Here is a 21,318-nt window from a genome sequence, read left to right on the forward strand (position 1 = left end):
GATCATGCGAAGCTATTTGGCTAAAATTGTGCAAAAGGACATCACAAAAACCCGCATTCTAAACCTCCAATCCAAAACATACGTCGACAAAGTTCTCAACGCATCAACCCACGTCGAATCTTCCCGGGCCCTTGCAATCACCCAAGAAACAGATCGGGTCTATCAATCACTTAACCCAACAGTTCCAATCGTCGTCGCAGACGACGACAACAACCCCGTTTTCTCCATCTACCGCGAATCTCTTAACGACATCGTGGTCTGGAACCCCTGGATCGAGAAGGCGAAAGGAATGGCCGATTTCGCCCCTGATGACGGCTATAAGAATATGATATGTGTTGAGGCGGGTTCAGTGGTGGGGTGGCAGACGTTAGAAGCGGGAGAGTCTTGGGAGTGCGGACAGACGGTGAAGAGTAAGCTTTGAGGGTTCATTCCTATAGTGAGATGCATTCCTGCTTGTGACGATGAAGTGTGCTGGGGTGGAAAAATGTCTCAGTGTCTAGGATGGGATTGGTGGGATTGTTTCGGTGAGTTGGGGGTATCCAAAGTATTAGAGTTGTTCCAAATGACGCATCTTCGTTATATGTTGGTTCATACGTTGAATATTCTCTCCGCCGTTAGTCTCCCGGCCACAGTACGCTTTCCAGGATTGTTAGTATTGGAGATGGAAATAGTACTGATGAGAATGGATAACGCTGAATAAGCCCGCTGGGTCCATAAATATTTTATTCAGCTTTTCTTTAAACGGATATTCATAGATATGATTGGTTGCTAGGTAGTCTTATATTGAACCTAGATATCTCCAGAGGGCTGTCGTGTGCTTGCTCGTTTTAGCTAACTTCTTTTCCCTGCTGAGATTTTTGATCGCCATGGTATATCAATCATATCCCAGTCTATACCGATTTGGTAGCTGATTCCAGGCTCAAATCAATTTAGCATGCCGTGGGCTGTGAAATCACAATGGCTATGGACGCTAACTTAGTTTTTATCGGCATGACCTAATAATGACGAAATGGTTTCGATGATATGGTCAACTAACCAAGTCAGGCAATGTTTATCTCCTCGTCTGGGGGCGAGGCAACAATTAGCGCAATACCATTAGTGTAATAACTCAGCTGTTAGCTTAGAAGTACCAACCAATAATTTCTCATACTAAAATCTATGTAATCTGATTTGTTGATACTGCTTCACTATCTTGTGTTTTCTGCTCTACGTGTTCTGTAACCTTGGAACCTTCTCTTCTTGATCCATATTTATATCCACCGTGGATGTGACACCCCTGGCCCCACCCTGGGATAGAAATATGGATTCTACAAGTGATTTCCAATTCTTCAATGCTTCTTTTAATCAGATTGACTGATTTTTTTATTAGACAGTACAAAAACAGATGTAAAGCAAAAGTGATCTATCAGTGCCCTTCTTGCAGACATTCCGTCTCTTGAGAGTATTAGATTTAAATTTATAGAATCTCTTCATCACCTCCCAGCTGTCAATTTGTCCAATGATATTGATCCATGGAATCCATACACCCTATTCTCTCTCTATATCTCAAAGACAGATATTCAGAATATTGCCAGTTCTATCAATGTCTACACAGAGATTCAGATATCAAGAAATTCAGCCATCAATTCACAGAATTGACAGTCAACTACTTCTGCAGAAATCAAGGTATATCTTAGACAGATTATTTATATGAAAGTATATAAATCTTCAGTAATTGAAAATTATTGAAATAGAAATGATGTACAGAGGCCACTTCATTCATCAAGATTTTATATAACACAGTATTGATTTGAGCAGATCAAAAGATATATTCATATATTCAATTCTCACAGACTGAAATCTTTCTACTTCTTCTTCATACAGAAGTTAGAGTCTTTTTACTCTAACTTTCATATAACATATCAGAAATACTACAACTCAAATTCAAATCTCTTCATCGATGAGATGATGATTTGATTCTTTGAATGATTCAAATACACAATTAAAATGTCTCAAAAATCAATCAGACAAAGATATAAGATTTTTAAATTAAAAAAATGGAGATATCTTTAAACTTTTTCCATATGTAGCGTACGCAGCTCAGTAGGATAATACACGTCTGATTCTCTAAAAGATAAAGATGGGCGGACGCCCCTATATATACATGCTTGTTTATTTACAGTGATTGATTCCTGCGGAAGGAGCGATCGCAGGGTTATAAAAGGAAGGATAGAAGCCTTGAGTAGGGGCGGAAGAAGGAAGGGGTGGAGCGGAAGCTCTGGGAATCAGCGAGGGGTAGGTAGGGGCGTAAGTACGCCACACCATATTTCATAATAATCTCTGTATAAATATGATGTTTCAGACTTCAGAATTAATCAAAACTGAATTTCTTATGATGAAATTGATTGAATGATTGCTTGTATTCTTGCAGAGTTTTAAGCAGCAGAGCTCTGAGCAGCATTCAGAATTGAATAACAATAAAAAGATTGCTGATTATTCAATTCATATGAATAACTACTTCACATTTATTGCTTTATTTCATTATCTTTGAAAGCAAGGAATTGAAGTTTGTGAAATCATTCATTCTGCCAATCTGCCTTCTTTTCTGTAAGAATTAAAAATATGACGGGTTAGCACCCGTTAGTGGTTAACTTACGCAACCAACCCCTTCTGCCTCACGCTCCGCGCCCGCGTGTTCCTCACGCTCCGCGCTCGCGTAGTTCTAACGATTCTTCCGCGTAACCCTCAATGTTCTTCCGCTCCGTGCTCCACTGCGGGGCGGCTTCTGATATTCTTCCGCCCCGATCTCCCCTCTATAAGAACCCCCTTCGTGCAACCTTTCCTTCTGATCTCTTTTCTCTTTCTTTCCTTAATCAATTCGTAATCTGTATTTAAAATAGTGCTAGATCGTTAATCGATGTACGCCCGTTACAAAAGAACTCTGAACTATTCTTTCATATTTTTGTCAATACTCTGTATATAATACCTCAAAATGAGGTTCTCTGTTTTGAATGAAAAGACAATAACATAATATTACTACTGTCTACAATTCATCTGTCAGACAGTTTTGTTGAATGTGTCAGAAAGTGTTCAGAATTGAGCTCTATTAATAGCTTTCAAATCTGAAGAATATTTGAAGATAACTGTAATGTGACGGCGCCGAGGCGATTGCTACTCGGCAGCGGCACAGAGGAGGATGGTATATAATGGGAAGCCTTATGGGTGGGCTTGATTATCTCGCTTGAACCGCGAACTCGTAGAATACTATACAAATACTGAACTACCAGAGGTACTCGGCACACTAAGAATATTGTATGAGGACAGTGGTAACTCTGGTATCTTATTGTCAAAAGATAAAAGACGAATCGCTGGCTCCTGGAATAGAGAGCCAGCATCTAGCTATTCTATATAGACAACGGGCAGCCATCCTCCCCTCACTCTATGAGCGAGGGTAGCCGAAGCAACTCCGCAGTGGCGCTGCATTGATCTGCCAGAAGGAATCCAGACCCCGTATAGAAACAGGATTCTCATATCTCATCAATCGGATCCTCTTCTATTGCATCCGAATGATGTCATAGGGTGGTTGGAAACCGGTTCGGACACCTGCGTGACGTCATGGGATAGATGGGATTATCCGAGGGGAAACGATGGGCCGTGTGGAGCCGTCACGGGGCCTTGGCACAACCAAGGGTGTGACAATAACTGGTAAAAAGCTGTGAAGATTTCTATCATTATTGATGATTACAATCATAATATGAATGGGATTGATCTAGCAAATCAGTATAAAGCTTTTTATGAAACTCATATGCTTATTAATCAAATCTGATTGGCAATTCTGTACTGGATTATTGATCATGCTATTATCAATGTTTATATTTTTCATCAATTGATTACTACTGACTCTGATAATACTACTCTATTTCATATGCAGTTCTGTCAACAGCTCTATCTTCAACTCTTTTAATATTTAAATCCTCTATTCATTACTTGATCAAATTCAGATCTAAATCATCATCAGATCTCCTTGCCATATACTCAAACTTGTATCTGATGTCAGTACAAAAGAAAAATAGCAGAGGAGAATAAAGAAAGAACTTCAAGAACAAGGTATGGTTGTGAAGCATGTAATAATATTCCTCTCTGCTTGAAAAGAGAGTGTTGGAAGGAGTTCCATTTTCATGATATTAATTAGAGCTAGATCAAATAGATTACATAAATTACATAAAAACACACTAATACAGCCGATCTCTCATATAATCCAGTAGTTTTCGCGTATTTAATACACTAATGTACACGCTAAAAAATACGCTAATTGTTGCCTCGCCCCCAGACGAGGGGATAATGCTGTTAGCGGAGTCTGGTTACGGGAATTACTCCTGCCTGCGTCAGGGGATAGGCGCATCGGCAATGGCGGTGATATATCTCCGCTTTTATTTTTGCTTTTTTTTTTTTTTGCTTTTTTTTTTTTTTTTTTTAATTCCCCCTTGTCGCTTTTTTAAATCCCTCACAAAAGCAGCAAAGAATGAGTCACCTAGGTGACTTTCCGTGGCACATGAATACTATTGCCCGACGCTGGCGACTTCGATCTTGAAGGATTGGACTGGCATCTCGGTTTTTTGAATGAGCTCTCTTGAAAGCTTCTCCCCTCATTCTGCTTTACGTGGAAATGTACCGTCGAGTGGAGCGGGCAACGCTCTCGATAATAGCGATGATGCTACTGCGACGGTTAGAGCTGATGGAGTGAGGCTCCAGGGTGACCTTCACGAAAATAGTGATAGCGATTCATCGTCTATTTCGTCAAGTTTGAAGGGCGATGCCTATGACCCTCACGATCGTCTTCTGGGGCAAAGCGGCACCAGTGGACACTTGCCAGCTTCCGATTCTCCCAGTGGACGGCCACCTTTTGTTGGAGAGCATGATACAAGCGCAGCGAATGTTGTGGAATCAAATGGGTATGAACCAGACGAGGAAAAGCCAGTATCATGGGCTTCTTTACCAAAGAAAACCCAATTGATCATCCTGAACATTGCTCGATTGTCCGAGCCTTTGACTCAAACTTCCCTCCAAGCGTATATATTTTACCAACTCAAATCCTTTGACCCGTCCCTGCCGGACTCGGCGATATCTGCTCGGGCTGGTTTTCTACAGGGCTGTTCTACTGCAGCACAGTTCGCGACGGCCATGATATGGGGCCGGCTTGCGGACACTCATTTTATGGGAAGAAAAAGGGTGCTCGTGGCAGGCCTCTTTGGAACTTCCATTGCATGTGTGGGATTTAGATTTTCTCAGTCCTTTATTGCTGCTACAATATTTCGCACCATTGGAGGTGCTCTGAACAGCAATATCGGTGTCATGCGAACCATAATTTCGGAACTTATCGTAGAAAAAAAGTATGTTCGCTTTCTAAAAAATGGAACCCGTTTCCGCATTCTGTGCCTGTTCATTTTTGAACTCGTGGTTAATCTCCCCGTCGGAATGCGATTGTGGTATTTATCCTCTAGAGAAAACTCTGGCTAACTGAATGCCAGGTATCAATCTCGGGCCTTCTTACTCCAGCCAATGTGCTTTAATATCGGCGTCATAATAGGGCCTATTTTGGGTGGACTTCTCGCTGACCCTCTGACTAGCTATCCGGGTCTGTTCGGCCCACATTCATTTTTTGGCGGCCAAAACGGCGTCTGGTGGATGAAGAAATGGCCATACGCCCTACCAAATGTCATAAGCGCGGTTATTGTCCTGATATCCGCGCTAGCGGTTTTATTTGGGTTAGACGAGGTGGGCTTCATCCCGATGCTGGCTGACTCTTTGAAGCCTCTATATCTCCATGGCTGACTTCTCTTCAAGACCCATGAAACAGCCAAGTATCGAAGCGACTGGGGTCGGAAGATCGGTAAAATGATATGTCGCAACTTTAAGCCTGACCACACTCTACACAACTACCACTCAATCGATGAAACCTACGATATCCCGACAGCAGGAGAATCCATCGATCTGGAGAGGAGCGCCCAAGGATCGGTGCCAGCAGGACGACGTGGGCCAATGCGGATACCTCGGCGGAAACGCATGTCCTTCTCTCAAATCTGGACGAAGAATGTCTTACTCACCCTTCTCACCCAGTTCGTCCTCGCCGTACACCTCAGCGCCTTTAATGCGCTAATCTTCGTCTTCTTACCCACCCCTCGCGCACCAGAAGGAAGCCATCGTGGATTTTTCCATTTTGGCGGTGGTCTTGGCATGCCAAGCTCCAAAGTCGGTTTCGCAACCGCCATCATCGGCCTTTTTGGCCTCCCGTTACAGATATTCGTCTATTCGCGGGTCCACTTCCACCTAGTCACCCTGAAATCGCTGCGTGCATTCATACCATTTCCCGCTCTTGCCAACTTCTTGGTTCGGTTCCTGGCTCTCGTACCGAACCGGCCGTATCTCGTCTGGCCAGCTTTGGCAGCGGTTTTCTCTGTTCAGGTCATTTCGAGAACATTCTCGCTTCCTGCGGCTATTATTCTGGTTAATAATTCGCTTACGGATCCGAGCGTGCTGGGGACTGTGCATGGAGTTGCGCAGAGCGTGACCTCCGCCGCGAGGACGCTGGGCCCGGTGGTTGGCGGTTGGGGTTTGGGGCTGGCGCTCAAGTATAATATCGTTGGAGCGGTTTGGTGGGCTCTTGCGGTGTTAGTTTTACTAGGATGGGGCGTTTCTTGGACCATATTCGAGGACAGTGGGCTTGAAAACAAAAAGCTTGAACAAAGTCATGAAAGTGAGGGATCCGAGCATCGAACGAGCAGATGAGTGGACAGTATGGGGTTTAGGACGTTTCGTTTCACTCCATTAATCTTATGGTGATGTCAATAATGATCGTGATGATTCCGGAAATCTTTAATACTTTAGTTTAAACTGTCATTTGGATGGAAGGTACATAAATATACATGTTGGGCACAACGTTGCACCCTTTATGGGAAGTGAGCTTACTGTATTTGTCTCATTTGTCTTATACCAGTTGATAGTCATATAAAATAATCGGTTAGAAACATTTTCATCAACTCGCCTTTATTAGATATTGGCAAAAGGGCCAGGTCACCTGTACTGTACTTAGATCCGAGTTGACGTGACGCAACCAGCAGTCCTGGTGTGTTTTGGATGAAGTGAGAATAGCTGATCGGAACCATGATAATTACTTATCTACTTATCGCAGCGAAATGCATTGGATGTCCTAAACAAAAATAAGAACGTTGCTTCCCAGTAGTCAACTTTCTTCATATTCTGTGACCAAATATATGTTGTCGGGATATCACTAGGTCATTTCACTCATTTGTGAATCACCCTTGAGCTCTGCAAATCCAACCAACGGCAGCTCCCATTAGAAATTGAATGCTGATTTCCCCATTCTCTATTCAGCGCTTTTGAGCTGCAGTTCGATCGTCACACGGCCAAGGAAAACACGGTTAAAATGACTTCGTCCATGCATCCCAGCGTCAGTTTATCAGGGCAAACCCAGCCCCTTTGAAATTGAACGGGGAGCCCTTAGTTCATCTTAGATTCTTTTGTCGCCAAGATTTTCCATGTCAAGGGTTCTGTGAGTCGATAATTTCCCACTCCTGGTTTGTCATGCTTGGGGAGGCGCGATGTATGCGCGAATAGCTTTGATTGGGTCTCCCTCATGTGCCTTTAAGAGTTCCGTAGCCTTTACCTTCGTCAGATCAAGATGATCCACCTACATACCAATCACCCGGTTAGCAGACGCCAAATGTAACTACCATTCAAGGAGAAATACGATATCAACTAAACTCACCAAAAGTCCAACATCCTCCGCCGCAACCTTTACCGCCTTCTTCTTCACCACCTTCTCCCCCTCGCCCCCATCCGTCTTCCCATCAGCCTTATCTTTTTTCGCATTCATATCATTCTTCCCAGTCCCTGCAGCCCAACCTGCACTTGAACCCCCAGCTTTATCCACGCCGGCAATCATTTCCAATCTGCTCATCGCTTTACCCAGTGCCTCTTGATCAGCTGCGGAGGGTAGCACCGCACCGCTGGGAACGCCTCTGTCCTGTTCGGAGGCAAAGGTTTCGTTGGCGGTATTGAGAGAAGAAAGCGCAGCCGCCGCGGCACGGTCTTCAGCATTTGTAGGAAACTCAGAAGCTGATTCGCCATTGTCATTATTATCGTCGTTGTTATTGTGTGGACTGGAGCCCGTCGCGGGGGGTTTTCGACGGCTCGAGGGAGCCATAGGTGTATATGTCAAAGTCTGAGGCTTGTAAGGGTCGATGGGTTATGGGCCCTTGCGAAGATAATTGAGCAAGGCTTCCATATAGACTTTAGCAATGTTACAACGCCGAGCGGCAAACAGACTCCTACCACGTGACCCCATAAGTGGCTAGGTTTTTTGCCCCATAGCCTATCCCAGAGTTAAATAACTACACAACCACCGATTGAATGTAGTATTTTCATGACTCACGAGTTCGGCAGGATTTTTCTAGAAAACTGACCTCATTACTACTTACAAAGTTCAATTTGAAGGCTACTTTGTCCAATCTGTGTGCTACGATTACTCGTATTTTAGTGTTACGCCTGGTTAGATACCATCTCTCCTCACCCCGCACTAGAGATATTCTCTTGCGTTTTGCGAAGAGCAGTAATCAAATTCTAGGAAAACTTATTGTTAAACCACTATCGTATACGCCCAAACTACATTGCGAGCTAGGCGCCTCTTATGTAGTATACCAGAGATACCAATTTAATATGACTTCCACCCAGGAAAAGCAGTCTAGAAATACCTGGACTCCTTCATGTATGTTTTCAAGTTATGCATTCTTTAGTATATTATAGCTGATATACGGAATAGCTTGGACTACGAAGCCTATAAAGCAGGAAGTTACATATGAAGATCAAGAAGGCCTAAAAGATGCCTTGATTAAGCTTCAGCATCTACCTCCATTGGTGACCCCCCAGGAGGTATGAATCATGACAACTGAAAAACAAATGTGATAAGTATGAAGGTTAACTTTCTGCCATAGATTGTTAATTTGAAGAATTGCCTGAAAAATGTAGCACTTGGGAGAGCGTTTGTCCTCCAAGGGGGTAAGTAACAGGGTCCTTACAGTTCTTATATCGGTTTGTAGGAGGCCATTGTATGAACTTGGTCTAACTGACATAAAACCTGAAAGGTGACTGCGCGGAACTCTTTGATTACTGCAACCAAGAATCCATCGAGTCGAAGATCAAATTGATATTACAGATGAGCTTAATTTTGATTTGGGGTAATATTATTACGCTAAATATCATCAAATAGCAGTCAGTCTCTTGCTAACTCTTTCCCGTAGGAGCGAATAAGCCAGTAATCAGAATTGCTCGGATCGCCGGTCAGTTTGCCAAGTAAGTAATACAATTCATCGCGCGTTCTTTGCATATGATGCTCACAAATTTATAGGCCTCGATCAAGCACCACGGAAACAATCAACGGTGTGACGATGCCGTCCTTCCGTGGTGACAACATCAATGGCTTTCAGCCGGATCCCATTTCTCGGAAACCTGATCCATCCCGTCTCGTATCTGCGTACTTCCATTCCGCTGCAACCTTAAATTATCTTAGAGCAGCCCTTGCCTCTGGTTTAGCTGACCTACACTCTCCATTGGATTGGGGACTCGGTCACGTAATCGCGCCATCTATAAAGGAAAAATATGAACAGATCGTATCCAGAGTGACAGACTCCCTACGTTTCATGAGAACTGCAGGCCTCGACACAGACCGCGGAATCGAAACTGTGGACATCTATACCAGCCATGAAGGCCTGATGCTTGACTATGAACAAAGCCTCGCTAGACTCTGCCGTGACCCCCCCGAGGCGGTAGCGAAATCCAACCAGTCTACCTCCACTGCCCACCCACCAAGTAGCCACTATGCCACCTCCGCCCATTTCCTCTGGATAGGCGACCGCACACGCCAACTTGGAGGCGCACATGTAGAATTCTTCCGCGGCATCGCCAACCCCATCGGCATAAAAATCGGCCCGACGATGGATCCGGATGAACTCATCGACCTTCTCAACACCGTCAACCCAGACAAGGAAATTGGCAAAGTAACGCTCATCTCAAGGTACGGTGCCTCGAAAATCGCCAGTTTCCTCCCTCAACACATCAAGGCAGTTCAATCCTCTGGCCACACTCCTGTCTGGCAATGCGATCCCATGCACGGCAACACACTCACCACGCCATCGGGTCTCAAGACTCGCCAGTTCAACGATATCTTGTCTGAGCTGCGGCAGGCGCTGGAAATCCATCGCGCGCAGGGTTCTTTTCTGGGGGGCATGCACCTGGAGCTGACTGGTGAAGCGGTGACGGAGTGCGTCGGTGGTGCGGCGGGGTTGACGGAGGATGGCTTACGAGAACGCTATACCACCTTCTGCGATCCGAGGCTGAATGAGAAGCAGGCGCTGGAGTTGGCGTTTTTGGTTGCAGGCTTTTATCGGGACCGGATGGGGGAGGAGGGTGAATTGAATGAGATGTGATTACGGCGATTTTTTTTTTTTTTTTTTTTTTTTTTTTTTGCTTGTGATTAAAGGCGAAAAGTTAATAGGAATGTAGTTAGGGAAAATGATCAATTTCTTTAGATTTCATTAGCTTGCTATAGTTATACTGGAGGTATTGGATTTGTGGGTCATCCCCAGTTGGCGCTGGTGATAACTGAGCACTTTTGCCCCAGTAGCCTAAACACCTTTATCATGGTTTTGCACTGTTGTTTCCAGTTTTAAGCCAGATATAGTTAATTAACGGCCAGCTTGAAATAAATTTCTTTGAAACCATCAAGTCGAAACTATCATATCAAAAATCAGCTAGAAAGGGGAAAGCATGTAAAAGGAAGGCCAATCCATATTCGCCAAGTTCGCAAGCCCCCAAAGTTGCACTCGTATATAAAAACACTTCGGAAAAAGGACGGAAAAGAATATGTGAACATATATTAAGGCAGAGGCGATTACTACTCACAGAGAACATAGTATTACTGTACAGTACAAGAAGAGACACCTAAGGAGAGAAGAAGCTAAACCACCCGAACAAAGATCTCACGAAATAAAAGTTACACAACTCTCACTTTAACCCCAAATAACAATCATATCGTAATATGATTTAAAGTTTCATTCCTGGACGACCAAGCGGACTTCCAACTTTTGGTTTCCAAACCAAACTCCTCCTTCTAGCCGCCTCTAACCTAATTCTAAGCCCCTCGCTCATCGGGCTATCCGAGTGATTACCGAAGAGTCCCTGTCTCAACTGTTTTGGGGGGCAAGTCTGCTGAGTCAACTGAGTTCCCTGCGAGGGATGATATGGAGTTATAGGTGATGGAGCCGAAGCACCATCAAAATCAAAAGCATAACTAAAGTCTGGAGTTGTAGGTGTTACGACTGCAGAACTCTGTGACATTGCCACGGACCGGGAAGGATTTGTCGGTGTTGACTGGAAAGCGGGATGCTGCTTCTGTTCTGACTCTGAAGCAATAAACTCCCTGTCCCATTCCATCGATTCACGTCTTGACGATGGTGGTGTTGGTGACAGTCGCATCAACTCTTGGAATGTTTCGCGATCGCTAACACTACATCTTCCGCCGTTGGACGACGTGGACGAGTCAAGCTTGATAATGCTCCCATTAAAATTACTAAGTGCTCTTGGCTCCATGCTCTTTCTGCGCTTTTGCCCACCTCGTGGTATTAGCCTAAGGTCCACTCCGTAATTGATTTCATCAAGCCATTTGCCTTTGCGTTCACAGCTGTTGGATATCATTGTTAGCTTTTAGCACTAGGTGTAAAGCACGGGGGAAATAGTCATACTCAAGAACCCAACCAACGCCCACACATTTCACAAGACCGTTAGCTTCTCTAACTTTCTCTAATGTTCTCACTCCGCCGTCTTTGAAGACAACATGTGTAATTCCAACCTTGCCCTCCTTGGGATCTAGGCTATCCACGGGAGAGAGGCTCGCTCGCGGATTCCATGACCATGATTTCACACATCTGGCCCCCATTTGAGTTAGAAGCTCAACAAAGATGCCGCTTGCGTCAGCCCCTTCGGCAGTGTGAACGTCTGCAAAGACAACTGCTCCTTGGAGAACTTTGTCATTAACTGGGTTTGATTTGCTTGGCGACTTCGCTGCGCTCTTCTCGGAGGATCGAATACTCTTTGAGGCATTATATTTATCAGGAGCTTCATTTGGTTGCTCCGATTCGGCTTCACATCCGGCAATGTCGTCATGACTTTGCTTTAGACTCAACATTGCTTTTTGTGGAGAAAGTGCCGGTACCAATTTAGTCTTTCCAAGCTGTCGACTTGAGTTCTTTATGGGTGAAGAAGAAAGGGATCGAACCCTTTTGCGTGGAACTTTCAGCACAGAACCGTCGCCGTCAGGTCTCAGAGGCACTTTTGAGACAGTATGAATTGTCCGAGGATACACACGGGAGCGAACCGGAGTGACAGACATCGGAAGCACGATTGGGTTCGCCTTCTCGACCAGATCTTTACTCCGGCTCACATCCTCGTCAAAGAGTCGTGGATCGATTGGAACAGTGGAGTCAGAAGGAGCTGCATTCTCATCTCCGAATGCCTCATTGTCGCCGTCCGAGTTTTCAAGTATCTCTGGCGCGAGGTCCATGGCATCATCGCCAATCATGTTGTTCGTAGTTTTGTCACACTTCTCTCTGACCATGTCGTTGCCTAACTCGGTAGCAACGACAGCTCCATCCACACTTTCACGATGATGCACAGACATTCCATCCTCAAATAAAGTAGAACATGGAATTCCGGAAGCAATAGACAATCTAAGCGCAAGCGGCTGGGGTACATGTTCAAGTCCATTATCTTTTTCACTAACATGGCTACCATGGTCAACGAGCTCACTGGGTTTTAGAGGGGAAAATATCCCTCGATTTTGAAGTCTGGAAGACCGCCGTTTCACTGGGCTGATGGCACCCCACTGGCTTAGCCGCTCGGCCAAGGGAGTAAATCCCAATTTCTCTTCCGATCGGTCAATATCGCTCATATCATATTCAGCAGCCGCACCAAGCAGTGTGTTTCGTCGTGATAGATCATTATTGAGCTTTAATGGGCTGGCGTCTTTCATTAGTTCGTCGTCAGATTCTTCAACTATGTCATCACGATACACTAACGGAGCGCGACTGTTCATGAATATTGGAGGGGATGGCGCTGCTGGTGGAATGCAATCCCTTGTTGAGCTGACACTTGCATCTTGGTGACAAATGTCGTATCCACTCACGTAGCCAGACGGTGTTGACAGGATTTCTGAAATGACAAACGGGTCATTCAAACCCTGTGCAGGAGACCCAGCAGGGCTAACATCGCTGGCATCTTCCAAAACCGGATGATAGGAATTTCCGCCGAGCCCTCCTGATGAACCCCTTACCCCAAAAAGACCCATTCCACAACCAAGAGGGTAATCGGCGAATGCGCTATCAGTATTGAGTTCTTCCTTGATGGCTTGATCGAATAGCTTTGTGGGAGATTTATGTTTTGCCGGTACTGCAGATGGTTTGATATGGCAGAGGAAAGTGTTTTCAATTGCTAAAGGAGTTGTAGATTTTCGAATTTGTGTTTCGTTTATTAAGCTGCTGCCCAAAGACTTAAGTGGAGAGCTTGGTCGTTTCGCCGGGCTTTGTAGTAAGGTCGATTTGTCCTGGGGCTGAGTTGATATGGACTTGAATGGTGACTGGGGGAAGGATACACCAAGACTGCCTTTTTTGGGTGAGATTTTCAAGGGTGAATACACTTTCATATCCTGTGTTTCAGAATGAGACGACAATCCCATAGGCTGAAATAGAGCACGTCGAGGTGAATCTCTCATTGAATCCTTGTATGGTGAGGGGGGAAGCCTTCTTGGTGGTGAAGATAACATTACTGAATCCGCCATTGCTTCCTGTATGGAACTGGAAAACAAGGTTTGCTCACATTGAGCGCCTCTCGGTGGAGAAGGGCCTTGTGAGGACGGTTTAGTAGGAGATACAAAATCGATCTTTTTAACAGGGGAATTGAATGGCCTATGTGGATCTCGCTTAACCGGAGATCCATTGTGGCGTGGAATCCGGGGTCGAGGCGAGCTCAAGTCATCATCTTCAGCATCATCGGCCGAACTAGCAGAGGATCCGGATCTGGCAACTTGAGTGGCTTTTTTCGGAGAGAGAGGCTCTTTCTTTCTCTCCTCTGTTGCAATACCAGCAGAATCTCGTTCGCCAGGTGGTGCAGTGGCCTTTCGAACGGGCTTAGATTTAATTCCAATTTTAATTTTTTGTTTTGGATCAGTGGCTGTCGACGAAGTGATTGGCTGGTTCTCTTTGTCGGAGTCTGTAATCATGTCAAGGAAGGTAACTTTTTTCCTTGGGACTGTGGCAACTGTTGTTCGAGCTCTGGAGGTAGCCGACGCGGCTGTTAGGGACGCTGCTGAAATATGTATCGTCTTGCTCGTACCCTTAGTATCATCATCTGTTGTCACTGCAATGGCCTTCTTCGGTCGTCCTACTGGGGCTTTCTGGGAGGTTCCGGTAGCTACAGCTTTACTCTTCCTCGTAGTTGAGGTAGTCTTTGGTCTTCCTTGTAGTCTCTTCGGCGGCCCCGGCTGTGCCAGTTCGTCGTCGTCGTCGTCGCTGTCGCCGAAATTCCCGGATTCCTCTTGACTCTGTTTTGTAAGGATTGGGGCAGCTTTCCTATCCGTCCCAGCCGCAACTCTTGAGACAGACCCTGTTTTACAAGTAGAAGATGCCATTTTCAATTTTGGCTTAACGGTGACAATGTCCATCTCGTCATCACTGGAATCACCATCAAGAGCACTGGAATCCTGGGCCACCTCGTTTGTTTTCTTTCTTCCTCGTTTGACTCGTTGTTTCTTGGGTTCGACCCCGTCTGCATATGTCGTCGCATTGGAAGCCTTTCGCCTTGACGCTGGTTTCGCCGTTGTTGTGGTATCTGCTGTCTTCGTCCTCGGTCTTCCTCTTGCCGGAGCTGCTTTTTTATCGGCTGCCGCTGCCTCGTTTTGGACTGCTATAGCTGGTGCGTCCGAAATCCCTGTATTTTGAGCTGCCCTAGCCCGAGTCATTCGTTTTGGAGGGCTTCCTGGGACAGAAGCTGCTGTTGCTCTTCGAGCCATATTTGGGCCTAAATATATGGTATTTAAGAAAGGTGGTCACAGTACAGGAGTAGAAATTGCCGGAGCCCAATAGCTTTCGCGGCAGATATCATGAAGCTTGGTCTGCAGATTGTTGGGCGCGTCAATCATGCGATGGATATCACGCTTGAGGAAAAGGCTAAAAGCTGAAATGAATTTAAATAAACAAAATAAGAGAGACCTATTTAGACATGGAGGAGTATTAATGACGAGCCTAGTTGGGTGAACAAATCGCCATTGGATCTTGTTGATGATACGGAGTTCGTTGTCCAGGCAACATGGGAGTTAGGGTTAAATCCCAGAATAGGCTTGGCTTTGTTGTGTGCTACCACGTGATATGTCGAATAGGAGTAACCGCCATAACTAAAACTCGTAACCAACCACTACTACTAGTAACTGAGGAATTCACGATTTCAAATCATCGAGAAAGAATGCCTATTGGAGAATGAGCCTATTTCGTGGATGGTTTCTGGATGCTTGTTTCTTTGGCATGGTTGTTATGTGTAATTGGTATTCTGCATTATTTCTTCAATGAAGACCTCGCGACTGCCTGTTTATAGTTTCAAATTTACAACAGCCAGATTCAGTTAGCAAAGTCGTAAATAAAATTTAATCTTCTGTCGATTTGAAACCAATGGAAAAATTTCACTTCGAAAGTCGAAGTCCGTGCTATAAATATATCCTATCCGCGAACACTTCCTTCGAGCCAATCAGTTGCAATTACAATAATAGTACGATGATAAGAAAAAAGAAAAAAGTGGTGAGAGCAATATAAAGCGGATATATAACGATTGCCATCAAGAAGCGAAAAAATAAATGGTATCCCGAAATGATATCAAAATGAACAGAACATATTTGAAAAAGATTGAGAAAGGGGGTCTGGAAATATCGAAATGAAGGATTACGTGGACAGCTGCAATAGCATCTCTGCCACACCAACAGCAATAAGCAAAGTGAAAGAATATGGGGCAATGCTCGAAGATGCGATACTGGTAGTTTTCAAGGGTCCAAGCAGCAGTCCTGGCTCGTACACTGAAGGAACAGTGCTGTTAATTCGTCCATCCCAACAATGGGTCTTGAAACACTTCTTACAGGCTTCAGGAACTTGCGTGTTTGTGCGTTCAAACGACCTGCTGAGCATGGCACAGCCAACGCAGGTAGGCCAGTCCGAGTCAACAGTACCGTTACCCATGGTAGCAACGCTGTACCCATTTTGAATGATCTCGAAACGCTGGGAGTCGGAATATTCCATTTGGAAGGTTGATGCATTGGAAAAAGCTACATATGGTGAATTGGGGATGTAGACTATCAGAGGAGATGGGCCTGTCATGTTTGCACTGTCGCATCCGAAAAACGTGGGTTTCTTGTTGAGTCCCAGATTTACGAAGGTGTTCACGTCAGGGACGGCTGGAAACACGGTGCCATTAGCAATGCTGGAAGTTATGCTGCGCTCATAAGTTGCGACAAGCGCGGTGCCATTTGGCCAGTTGAATTTGTTGTCGGCAGAAGAGTCCACGGCAAAAATGACGTCGACGTGCCGCTCTGGCTGAATCAGAGGATGAAGAGGAATGTTTTGCAGGTCTTCTCCACCATCGACGAGGTTGAGAGATTTTTCTTTCGCGAAAGGTGAGGTATGGTTGGAGTAGTGGAAAAACGGATTGGGATCGTACGCTGCAATATCGTTGTTGCTTCTCCCAATGCTTTCAAGGATAGATTCAAATGCATCCTTGACAAATCCTGGAATATCAACACCATTTAAGTTCAGTAAGAACTGGTTGAAGAGGGATGATGATGTGCCCATGACATAGCCAGCGTTATCAAAGCCTCTCACGCAGGGCTCCGACCGGGGCAAGGACCCTGATTCGAATTTCGACCCGAGGAGCTCCAAGGGCATAAAGCCAAAGATGGTCGGGTCGAATGTGCCAAATTCCCAAGGATTAAACTCGAATACTGTGGCATTGCCTCCGATGAACAACTCTCCGGGATTCCTGCCATCCGCAACCAGAATGGGGAGAGGCATATTTCCGTCCTTGAAATCCTGTCCAAGGGAAATAGAGGACCATGTATAAGCTGGTCCACCTTCAGGGGCATCGATAAGCTGGTACGATAGAGCTCGGCCCCTTTGATGCGCAAAACTGTCAGCTCCATTTTCTCCAAATCAACGAGCTTGATAGATAAGTGTCCCAAGGAGAGAACAAAACGCACCAATAATCCGTAAGTGAAACGTCAAACCCAGCCTGTTTCTTCCCCTCGACGGCATCATATATTTCTTTGTAATAATCGATGGTATTGAGTAGTTTGATGCCCTTCCATGTAGGGCCCTCGAGAATAGAATTGTTGAACTCCCATACCGACCCATCCTCATCCGCCTCCAACTCTGACACAGAGGTCAAATTGTTGATGTAAAGTGATCCGACGAGCCATCCACCACCACTCAGACCAGATAGGTATGTGGCTGACTGCAGCAGGCCGCCCAGCTGCCCGGGGCCGGTCGAGTTTTTTGTCCGACTATCAAACGCCTTCAATGCGCCACCGCCATTCATTAAGGCTCTGTATCCCCCGCCGGAAACCGCAATTCCAACATTCGGAAGTGCAGAGATATTTTTGGCATTGTTTTCAATGTAAGACCGCGCATCGAAACCTGCAATGGTAACGCGGCCAAAAAAATCTTTCATCGCATCAGTGGCCTTTTGTCTTCTTTTCTCTAACCAGAGATTTTCATTTTGTGAAAGGGACGCTGCGCTGCGAACCGTCGGGCGACTTTCACCGCAACTGGCTTCAGCAGGTGTATACCCATCGGGAGCGTTCGGGAGCGCTCTCACGGAAAGAGCTTGAATAGATTCGGGTGCCACAGCAGCAGCGAGGCCTGGAATTACAGCTATTTAGTCATTTAACTGGATAAAGGGTGTCGAGGTGTTTCAATCTGCCACCACAAATAGCGATTGTGTCTAAAACTTACTTGAATACGTCCCTATGATGGTGGTCCATAACGCAATCAAGTCCGCCCTCATCGTTGCTTATGATGGCTAAGGCCAAAATATCAACGACGAAGGGAACGAAAAATTAAAAAGAAAATCAACATCAACATCAAGGCGGAGCGTCAAGAAGGAAAGGAAATATACGGAATACTTTTATTATTCTTCAAAATCTACGGGAGCCCGGAACATGAGGTCAATTTCCCCCGTACTTATAGCGGGTTTAAGCCCAATGAAAAGGAGGGCTGCTTCACGAAGCTTTGTTTAGCGCGGAACTAGCTGACTTTCCAATTTCACCACAGCTGGGCCTGTTGGGCATCTGTAACAAATTTATGAACAAAAAAGGATAATGATAATCATGCCGCCACTGCAAAGCCACAGCTCCAACTGGTATTTGTAACAAGCCCGCTGGAATTACGGGGCTATCGTGGTTTGTTGAGAATGAATCGGGGAATGTGCGTGCGGCTAGAATGAACAGGGATTTTTATCACCACCAACCTCAAGATTTGACATCAAACCAACGAGAAACAAGCTCATTGTCAAATTGCCAGCGGGACTGATGACATGAGTTCACGGGGCCGAGGAAAGGTCCATTCTTTGCGAATTCTTTGGGGCTTGAGTTTCAAAGTGCAGGAAATCCCAAGCAAAATATTGAGAACCCATTGTGATTTGTTTTTACACATTTCAATTTACACAGATGATTAATGATTCACAGATGGTTTCTTGAAGCTCAGAAAATTGAAAATACAACATACAGTCTATTCAGTCTATTAGGTATCCTAGTATATATCTCTGTTCCAGCAAAACGAGAGTTAATTCCTTGCCAGCCCGTGTGGAATTGGGCTAAGCCTTACGCTATCGGGAATAACACGCTTGGATCTCGAGGTCATGACGATTGGGGCTGTTGTATGAAAAGGCAGCTGAAAGCTTGAGAGCGCCGCTTTCCAGTTGGGCTACCACTGCAGATCCGGAGCAGCCACTAGTTACTTTTCTTTTTTTTTACAAGGCATTAACTAATCGATAAGCGAGCGAGCCACATAAGCAAGCGAGCCACTTCCCACCTGCCATACAACAAGAATGCTTTTCAACAAAAATGTCAACCACTCAAAGAAATAAAGTCTCTGCTCAAGAAGGAAGGCTTCTTTTAGCCATTCAAGCACTTAAAAATGATCAAATTTCAAGCATACGAGCTGCAGCAAAGCTGTATGATGTCCCTCGCTCAACCCTCACTCACCGTGTCTCTGGTCGTACAGCACGCGTGGACATTCCCCCAAAGAACCGAAAACTTAGCCTTACAGAAGAAGAATCACTTGTTCAATGGATTCTAGCCATGGATGAGCGAGGTCAGCCACCCCGGGTTGCAGCTGTACGAGAAATGGCCAATCTCCTTCTTGCCAGTCGAGGAATCAACCCCTCACCCACAGTGGGTGAATGCTGGGTACGAAACTTTGTCAATCGCTATGAAGAGCTGAAATCCAAGTTCTCCCGCAAGTACGACCATCAACGTGCACTATGTGAGGATCCTGAGGTTATCCGTGGGTGGTTTAGACTCGTACAAAACACCATTGCAAAGTATGGGATTCTGGAAGAGAATATCTACAACTTTGATGAGACAGGCTTTCAGATGGGGGTTATTGGGACTGTCAGAGTGGTGACTGGATCTGAAAGAGCTAGGAATCCCAAGCTTGTACAGCCTGGAGATCGGGAATGGATGACTGTTATTGCTGGGGTCAATGCAATGGGCTGGGCTCTCCGTACAATGATTATCCTCAAGGGAAAGATGCATCAGTCCTCTTGGTATGAGACTGAAGGGCTGCCGCATGACTGGGTGATTGGAGTCAGTGAGAATGGCTGGACCACTGACCAGCTGGGCTTGTACTGGCTGAAAGAGGTGTTCAACAAGGAGACTCTACCCCGTACAAAGGGCAGATACCGACTGCTGATTCTAGACTGGCACCGAAGCCATGCCTCAGCTGAATTTGATCAATTCTGCTCTGAGAATCAGATCATTGCTCTCTACATGCCACCACATTCCTCTTATCTTCTTCAGCCACTGGATGTTGGGTGCTTCTCCCCATTGAAAACTGCATATGGACGACAGGTGGAGAATCAGATGCGGCTTGGGATCAATCATATTGACAAGGAGGAGTTTCTGGCCTTATATCCTGCAGCTCAGATGCAGGCTCTGACTGAGAACAACATCAAGAGCAGTTTCAGGGCAGCTGGACTGGTTCCATACAATCCTGAGCAGGTTCTCTCGCGCCTTAATACCACAATGCATACCCCCACCCCACCTGGGACCTCTCATAGCTCTCAGGCCTCCTGGGCCATGGCTACACCACATAATATACACCAGCTAGAGCAGCAGACTAAGAAAGTTAAAGGATATATTAAGCACCGTACGCAGAGCCCACTCAACCCAACTGATCGTGCCCTAAATCAGCTGGTCAAGGTATGTCAAATGGCAATGCATAGTGCTGCTATTATAGCAGCTGAAAATAGGGAGTTAAGGGCTACAAATGCTAAATAAAAGAGAAAGCGAGAAAGAGGCCGTACATATGTAGCCTAAGAGGGAGCTTTGGGGGTGGAAGAAGGCTTGGATCGCGTACGAAGCATCAATGAATGGGAAAGAGGGGTGGTTGAGGCTGCTGAGTCCCAACCACGAAGACGTGCAGCACCACAGTGTAGTGTATGTGGGATTATTGGGCATACTGCCCGTACATGCTCTAAGCGTACAGGAAATAATTGATAATATCAGTTTGTTAATTTTGGGTTGTATTCAGGACTTGAAGAGCATTCTTGTTGTATTGGTAGGTGGGAAGTGGCTCGCTTGCTTATGTGGCTCGCTCGCTTATCGATTACGTTAGATTGAATAGATTACATAAATTACATTAAAACATTCTAATACAGCCGATCTGTCATATAATCCAGTAGTTTTCGCGTTTTTAATACGCTAACGTACACGCTAAAAAACCGCGCTAATTGTGCCTGGTTTCCAGACGAGGGGATAGTAGCTCGAACACTTTTCCATAGTTAACTTTTGTTGGCCATAGGCTGCCTATCACGGACTAGCGCACCGCACATATATGCCTCAGCTGTCAACATTGCTAATACAACCACAGACGTCCCACAGTTATTGCTTATTGCTTATTAAAAACAACTCTTCCACACTAGTAGTGAGGCCTTCAACTAAGGATACCTGTCACGCTC

General features: G+C 45.4%; 6 protein-coding genes across 6 annotated transcripts in view; 4 read left to right on the forward strand and 2 right to left on the reverse strand.

Annotated features, from left to right (window-relative positions):
* The window catches only part of HCAG_06192 (predicted protein), a gene marked incomplete at both ends in the record, with an annotated part of 1,169 nt that extends 748 nt beyond the window's left edge, over positions 1-421 (forward strand). The window contains one exon of the mRNA XM_001538537.1: positions 38-421. Coding sequence (XP_001538587.1) covers positions 38-421 — 384 coding nt within the window. The remainder of the gene's footprint in view (positions 1-37) is intronic.
* A 4,224-nt stretch (positions 422-4,645) lies between these two features.
* On the forward strand, positions 4,646-6,765 carry HCAG_06193 (predicted protein; the record flags this gene model as incomplete). The annotated part of the gene is made up of 4 exons (XM_001538538.1): positions 4,646-4,719; positions 4,752-5,369; positions 5,508-5,754; positions 5,824-6,765. The coding sequence occupies 4 exons, from the start codon at positions 4,646-4,648 to the stop codon at positions 6,763-6,765; spliced, it is 1,881 nt and encodes a 626-aa protein (XP_001538588.1).
* A 1,950-nt stretch (positions 6,766-8,715) lies between these two features.
* HCAG_06194 (phospho-2-dehydro-3-deoxyheptonate aldolase) lies at positions 8,716-10,481 on the forward strand (the record flags this gene model as incomplete). The annotated part of the gene is made up of 5 exons (XM_001538539.1): positions 8,716-8,764; positions 8,819-8,928; positions 8,991-9,054; positions 9,297-9,348; positions 9,404-10,481. The coding sequence occupies 5 exons, from the start codon at positions 8,716-8,718 to the stop codon at positions 10,479-10,481; spliced, it is 1,353 nt and encodes a 450-aa protein (XP_001538589.1).
* A 616-nt stretch (positions 10,482-11,097) lies between these two features.
* On the reverse strand, positions 11,098-15,115 carry HCAG_06195 (predicted protein; the record flags this gene model as incomplete). The annotated part of the gene is made up of 3 exons (XM_001538540.1): positions 11,098-11,734; positions 11,796-13,539; positions 13,924-15,115. The coding sequence occupies 3 exons, from the start codon at positions 15,113-15,115 to the stop codon at positions 11,098-11,100; spliced, it is 3,573 nt and encodes a 1,190-aa protein (XP_001538590.1).
* Positions 15,116-16,034: 919 nt separating this feature from the next.
* Positions 16,035-18,144, reverse strand: HCAG_06196 (lysophospholipase precursor; the record flags this gene model as incomplete). Its single annotated transcript, XM_001538541.1, has 3 exons — positions 16,035-17,253; positions 17,339-17,999; positions 18,093-18,144. 3 exons carry the CDS (start codon positions 18,142-18,144, stop codon positions 16,035-16,037), a joined length of 1,932 nt encoding a protein of 643 aa, XP_001538591.1.
* Positions 18,145-19,201: 1,057 nt separating this feature from the next.
* On the forward strand, positions 19,202-20,898 carry HCAG_06197 (conserved hypothetical protein; the record flags this gene model as incomplete). The annotated part of the gene is made up of 3 exons (XM_001538542.1): positions 19,202-20,560; positions 20,673-20,797; positions 20,892-20,898. 3 exons carry the CDS (start codon positions 19,202-19,204, stop codon positions 20,896-20,898), a joined length of 1,491 nt encoding a protein of 496 aa, XP_001538592.1.
* Between the last annotated feature and the right edge of the window lie 420 nt (positions 20,899-21,318).

Source organism: Histoplasma capsulatum, genomic scaffold, assembly GCF_000149585.1.
Source record: "Histoplasma capsulatum NAm1 scaffold_7 genomic scaffold, whole genome shotgun sequence".
NCBI classification, from domain to species: domain Eukaryota; kingdom Fungi; phylum Ascomycota; class Eurotiomycetes; order Onygenales; family Ajellomycetaceae; genus Histoplasma; species Histoplasma mississippiense.